This window comes from Zingiber officinale, chromosome 3A (genome assembly GCF_018446385.1).
Source record: "Zingiber officinale cultivar Zhangliang chromosome 3A, Zo_v1.1, whole genome shotgun sequence".
Taxonomy (NCBI): domain Eukaryota; kingdom Viridiplantae; phylum Streptophyta; class Magnoliopsida; order Zingiberales; family Zingiberaceae; genus Zingiber; species Zingiber officinale.
Window position 1 is genome coordinate 155,431,449 of NC_055990.1, and position 7,464 is coordinate 155,438,912.

At 41.0% G+C, this 7,464-nt stretch overlaps 1 protein-coding gene across 1 annotated transcript; it reads right to left on the reverse strand.

Annotated features, from left to right (window-relative positions):
• Positions 1–229: 229 nt before the first annotated feature.
• LOC122050802 (proline-rich receptor-like protein kinase PERK9) lies at positions 230–652 on the reverse strand. Its single transcript, XM_042611678.1, has one exon. The coding sequence runs from the start codon at positions 650–652 to the stop codon at positions 230–232; it is 423 nt and encodes a 140-aa protein (XP_042467612.1).
• Positions 653–7,464: the final 6,812 nt, after the last annotated feature.

Here is a 7,464-nt window from a genome sequence, read left to right on the forward strand (position 1 = left end):
CTCGTTGGTTGAATGTAGAAATCGCAAACAATGCAATGATCAAACCACAAAACGCAAGAGGTTAAGAATCAACCATCATCGGAAACAAATACAAATTTACAATGTAAGTAAAATATGCCGATCCATCGAGCAGTTCATCCTAAAAGAGGATTCTGAGTCTCCAAATTTCTCCATGAAAGAACAAAAAAAAAAGTCCCAAGATCCCTTTTTTTCTACAAGCCCTAGAAGGTCATGGAGAAGAAGGATGCGAGGGCTCCGCCTTCGACAAATTCCCCCGTTCCATCTTTCTCAATTGAATTCGCGTGCAAACCAGGAAGACACCTAGAACCACTTGCAGTCCAACCGCGACGGCAAGAAAAGATAGCCCTACCTTCTCGCCGAGGTTGAGATGATCGATTTCCAGAGTTTGTCCGGCGGTCGTTCGTTCTTGGCTTCCGTTGCTGGCTTGAGGAGGGCGGCGCGGCGAAGGGGTGACGATGTGTGGGACGTGATCGTTGGGAAGCATACGAGGTGCAAATGTCGGAGATGGAGATGGGGATGGGGACGGAGGCGACAGAGGGGAAGAGGGAAAGGGATCGACGGCGAGGACTAGCTTGAAGAAGAGCAAAAGGGGTATGAACAAAGCAAAGGCCAGCAGAGGTTGTAGTTCCATGGGAGAGAGAAGGGGAGGGAGAGACGGGAGTCAAGGTCTCCGACCAGAGCGGATGGCTCCGCCTCCTTCCGCTGGCTGAAAAACCACATAAATTCGGATGGAGAAAAGGAAAAACACTAAAAAAATGAGGAACGCGATGTGGTTTTAATCTTTATTCTCTTTTGTTGGAGTTTTAACTAAAAATAGAATTAAAAGTTATGACTTATAGACGTTCTGTAGTTGTGGTTATGATTGAGATGATTTGCGGACTCCGCCCTATTAATTCATTGGCTTGACTGTCTCCGCGTCATCATCTCGTAGATGCCAGTTTTTTCAGAAAAAAAAAACATAACACATTGATCTTTGTCTAATAAAAAAAAAATTGCTGGCGATCACAGGAAATTCTTCGCTAGTATTAGTTGTCAGGTTAGGGAAAAGGTTTTGATGTTGACCTCTAATATTAAGTCAGTGATTAATTTTAAGAGAGAAATAATTAAAGAAACTCTAGCAATAAATATGTAAAATTATATATCATGGTATATCTGTCTATGAATGAAAATCTCTTTTTATAATATTACTATTATATTTACACATGTCCTTTCGGATGAGTCTAGTGATTAGCGCATGAGGTATTGTCACCATGAGGTTTAAGATTCGAATCTTGGCAACGTCGAGGTATATGCTAGTCACTATTTCAAAGACTAATAGTCGCTCGTGATTTACCTCCTCCATGTTGGCCTTGGGACAGGTTGGCGCATGAATTACGAAGTACTTTCAAAAAAGGGCAATTCATAAAGTGACACTGATACCTTTCCTAAAATGAGCATACAAATCTTTGTGATTTGACAGACTGAAAATTTCAAAAGTACGATTTGCTTGCAGAATATCCCTTGTCTTCCATGGCACAAAACGTCAAAAGAGCGTACTAATTTATTGGGCTACGGGGCCTACAATATACTACTTTGACAAACCAATCAAATCACTGGTGTAGTCCGACCGGCTCGTATTTTTGAGAAGTACTCAGTCAATGTTTATGAATGCAGTTGGCGACTCGGCTTTCACTCAGCTTCTTTATTTGAACTGAACGCAACCAGGTATCTAACATGTCCAATCAGACCATACGTCCGATCAATTTGAGCACTCGGTCGGGGTAATTGATACTTGACTTCATGCTTCATCATTGGTAGGGATGACAATTTCACCCGAACCCGATGGAGAATCCGACATCCGACCCGAATGGAGGAGGGTATGGAGGGACTATCAATACCTGATATCCGATCCGAATACCCGATTAAATAATATATACATATATTAAAGAAAATTTTCTTTTTCTAAAATCAACTTACTATTTTTTTTATATTAGTAGGAGACTATATAGATGTTTAATCTATTTTTTAAATTATATATATATATATATATATATATTTTTAATAGGATGTTAATTTAAATATGTTTTTTTTGAATGATAATAATTCGATAGAAAAAAAAAATTATATGTATAGAAAATATCCGATCCTTTAATGGGTATGAGTATACCCATCGGATATCTTATACCCGATGGGTATGGGTACGGAGGATATAGAATCCGACCTGAACCCGACCCATTGTCATCTCTAATCATTGATTACGAAATCAAGCTTCAAGGCCAGATCAGCAGGAGGGCCCGATCGAGTGAGCCCCTGGGTTAACACTCCATCTGCGCACAAGATTGGAACTCACAGCCCGACTGGCCTGAAGGTTCGGTCGGGCATTCTCTTGTTCCGAATGATGTTTATCCTTTGACTTTGATTGCCATGTCAACCGGTCTATTAAACTTTGACCCATTCTAGAAGGGTCCACCTTAAATACCGTATCGCAAGTCTCCCCTTTAAGTCTAGTCGAAGAAGACTGCAAGTCTAACTGACTGGACTCTAATGTTGTTTGTGTCTGTTAACCTCCAATCAGGCATTTATTTGCTGTGTCATCGTTTGACTCGAACGAATATCATGCTTAGCTATCCTTGCCTATGAGATCCCTTGTTTCCCAACCAGAGAATCATCTATGTGATGTCGATCGGCTCGCATGGATGGTTTCCTTAGTTACTATCATTTTTTGATCCTTCCTCTCTCGAACGGCCCCGAACAACCCTTAACTCATAGTGGTGTCACTCGCTTAGGGCTGACATCATTCTAACTCTTTGGAATTTTGCTTAGGGCTGATGTCATTCTGCCTCTTTGGAATTTGAGCAAATCATCTATCATTAACGTGAAGCATTCGAAGCATGACTTTTTCATCATGAGTTTGCCTATTACCTCCCATCCCTCATTAATACGACTTGTATTTTGTTGACACGTGTTACATGCCTGCACAGGAGAATATCCGATGTGACAGGCGATTGTTGTGATTTAACGTGACTGCCAACGGTTTAAATTTAACGGCCAGGATCAAACTTCCTCCCTTTGTCCCTTTAATCGGATGACTACAATCAATTATCACTAAGGTTTTTAAGCTTTATTCCTTAACGAAATTTTATCATTTTCGCATTTTTCCTCTCCTCGTCTTCTTCTACTTACTGTTATCGACGATTAGTGTCCCACAAGTCTCCTTTCTCTTCTTTTTCCGATCTTCATCATATTCTTTTAATAGCCTCTTCGTCCACTCCTCCTCTTGTTATTCCCGAACTTTGGTACACCTCCACCTTATCTCTCTTCAACGATAATGAGGTAGACAAAATGCGGCTAACTTATTGCATTCCTTGTGATTGTCAAATCGTTATCCCTTCTGCTTATGATCGTCCCCACACCCCTCCGGCCGGCTTCATTACTTTTTTCAAAGATCAACTCTATGTTGGCCTTTGTTTTCCTCTGTATTTGTTTTGTCTGAAGTTTATGCATACTTTCATATCCTCCTACAACAGCTAGCGTCTAACTTTTTTAGATTTTTGTGTGGGGTTGTAATACTGTTTCGCTTGTATAAAATCACTTTACAACCCTATATTTTTAATTATTTTTATTATTTAAAAAAATTTGAGCCAAATATTTTTTTGTTCCAAGTCTGAGTAGACACTGTATGTTTTGATAAGATGTACTCCTCCAACAAGGGCGGGAAATCACACTATTTTTTATCTCTGATTGCCCCCACTCGGTACTTTTCTCGACCAGCTGGCAAATGGAGCCACTCAACCCTCCAAAGATGAGTAAATATCGATGGGAGTCAGTCTACCTTGAAGCCGTTGCTCAGCTGACCAGCTTAAAATGTCATATCCACAAGCTCCTGCTAGAAGGAATACTATATATGTTTGAACTGAGTCTTATTCATGCTCGGTTGTCTAGTTCTTTTGGTGAGAAATTCTTTCCTTGGCTATTGTTGGATCTAACTGATTTTCTTCTTTGTTTTGCAACTAAGACAATGTGGAAAGTCTTGCTAAGTGACTCCACCAAATTAACTGATGAAGAAATCAAAGCTTGGGGGGCCGCCGAGCAGGAGAGCCACGGTCTTTTGTCGATTGGAACATCTAAGGGGTCAACCAATGAAGAAGGGGTGAGCCAAGTAGTAAGGAGTGATGCGGCCGCCAACACTACTAAAGGGAGAGATCAATGAGAAATTCTAAGATAAGATGAAGGCTAAGATAAAAGTCTTGAGAACGGCACAAATATTGTTGGATGCATATTAGATTAAAGCAATGTTAGAACACTAATTCATGACTTTTGTAGTTGATTTAGAGAAATCTATGAGCTTTGTAAAATGATTATTAGATGAATAAAAATTATGTATTCACATTTTGATTATATTTTATAATTTTTTATTTTTATTTAAGTGATGGATGAATTATGATAATGTCTAAATTTAAAATTTAAAATATATATTTTAAATAAATATTAATGATAATTATATGATATTTTAACTACAACATGCACAGCATGTTGCGAATGCTCTTAATCACAGCGTGTAGCCCTAGGGCATAGCACAGACGGTGAGCGTATGATATCTCTGGCATAATGGTCAGGGGTTGATTCTCAGGAACTTATGACCTGGGATTTATCTCACCATGCGTCTATGACCTGTGTACCTGTATTTACCTCCCTCCATATCTGTGGGTGTCGATTCTTAGAAACTGAAGACCTGGAGTTTACCCCACCATGCGCCTATGGGCAAATGCTGTCATTTATGAGCTATCAATTGCTCTTAACCACAGCACGCGTCGCATGCTGTCAATTATTCTTAACCACAGTGCACGGTGCACGCTACGAATGCTCTTAACCACAGCGCGCGGTGCGCGCTACGAATGCTCTTAACCACAGCGCGTGGCACATGCTGTCGATGTCTTATGACTTTTAATAGCTTGCAGTTGTGCAACATGCAATGTGTAAGACCAGAAATGCTAGAGGGGGGGGGGGGGGGGAATAGCATTTTTCAAAAACTTGTGAATTAAAGCGAAGTACACAATGGAAGAATAAAAGAAAAAAACTAGAAGAAGAAAGAAAATCACACGCTAACGCAAGTAGTTTTTACTTGATTCAGAGCCTTCGATAACTCCTACTCCAAGGCCCGCACTCGTCGAGTGCTTTCATTGGGAAATCCACTAATAGTTCAAATAATTACAAAATTAAGTATAAGAACTACAAGAAAATATTACCGACAACAAAGAAAATAAATAGATCTTGATCGTTGGTTGTTGGAGGAGCTTTACAGCATCGTAGGAGCTTTTTCGGAGCAACACGCAAGAATGAAAGTCGTAGAAGAAGTTGTTTTGAAGTTGCTGGTCGAAGACCCTTATATAGGCCCATTCTGGGCTCCTGAACCATACTGACATGGCTCGGCCAGTCGACGCACTCCAACTCAGCTCCTAGATAAGTTTTCTGGTTCGTGTGCCTAGACCAACTCTAAGCGTCCGGACCGCCTGGGTGCTTGCGGCACCTACCCGGCCGAACTAGTCCTGGCGCCCGAACCAGCTCCAGGTGCTCGGACTCCCTTTTTTCAGCAGCTTCTTCCCTGCAAAAAAGGGTTAGTCCAAGCAACAGAAAATATGTTTATCCGCTAAAATAGAGTTAGTACAACATTAATAAAATAGGAGTAGTAATTAGATCTTATCTCTTCGAGACCAGAATCTAGTCAAGGTCTCAACGGTTTCCCAAATGAACCTAAGTTGGACCGACATCTACAGTTCCCTCACCCGGGAATGCGTTCTCACTAGATCTCTCTTCCAGTTGCTTACCTTTACTTACCACTTGTAATTGCTTGACTTGCCTTTGACCCACCAAGTTTTTTCACTAGTTATCACGTCTCACAAACCCAACTAGACTTCGGTCGGTTGTTAGGTCCCACGGACCCAACCAGACTTGCCGCCGGACATCAAGTCCCACGAACCTATCTGGACTTCGCACCAGCTATCGGTTCCTGCGGACCTAGCTAGATTTCAGTATGGTGTAGGTCCTTAAGACCCGTTAACTCTTGCACACTTGGTAAAGTAATTAGATCACAAAGATCTCTAACTTAATCCTCTTTTCATTCATCAAAACATGAGTTAGATAATTAATTCAAATTGCACCAACAATCTGTTGGGACCTTGACGTCCGCTAGGGGGGGGGAGTGAATAGCGTCTCACCCAAATCGTCACTTCCTACACTTGTTAGTACGCAACAGAAAACAAAATACAAACTAACAAGAAGAAAACTAAACCCTATAAATAATAAGGAAAGACAATAAACCAAAAACAAACCGTAACACAAGGCATTTATGTGGTTCAGAGATTAGGGCTCCTACTCCACGGATGTTCGTAAGGTGAACGATCCCAATCCGTCGGTGGATGACTCCCTAGAAACATCTGGCTAGCTCAAACCTCCTTCTCAGTGGAGAAATCTCACCACAACCTTGATCAAAACACTCTTAGATCACAATAAGAGCTTGGAGGCTTTGGAAGATTACTAATAGGGGTTAACCACCTCTATTTCGTCAATCATGCCCAAGCACCCCGAGCTCTATTAAATAGAGCTCGAGAGGAAAACACTAAGTTATTTTCTCGCTATCAGTCGACTAGTGTATGCACCAGTTGACTGGTCCTTTAAGTGAAGCCGACCGTTACCCAACGGTCGGCTACCAGTCGACTGCTACAGTGTACCAATCGACTGCTACAGTGCTGCTGCAGTGTCGCACAGTACTGCTACAACATCACTACAGTACTGCTACAGTAAATCCTAAGCACATAGGATTTTGCCCTGAGTACAATCACTCAACACTCGTTCTCGCCCGGCCAATCTAGACCTAGCCTTCTAGCCTCCTCCATCAGCCTCGCACCCCTCAGATGTCTCCCCATCCTTCACGTCTTACCTTCTGGAGCTTCCTTCGGCCTTGTCCATATTGTCGGGTCTTCCTTTGCCAAGAGCTCCTCACCTCTGGGACTTCATCCATTGTCAAGTCACACTTGGACTTACGTTGCCAAGATTACATGCTTGGACTTACACCGCCAAGACTCATCCTTGGACTTTCCTCCTTTGCCAAGATCACACTTGGACTTTCCTTGTTGTACCTATATCCTGCACACTCACAATGTATATCAAATACAACAATAAACCTAACTTAAACATATGCCCAAATATCAAAACCTAGGGCACCTAGATTGCTCCAACAATCTCCCCCTTTTTGATGCTTGATAACTTGTGTTAAAGTTAGAAAAAATAATATTGAAAAGTAATATAACAAACAAATGATCTAAGTTAGTTTTGAATTTGTTTACTTGATCAAAATTTTTTATTAGTTTTGTATACTAATTTTTACCCTCCCCTTTGACATTCATAAAAAAACTTAGATAAAAGAAAGACAAGCAAAAATATAAAGTCAGGCATTAATGCATAAAT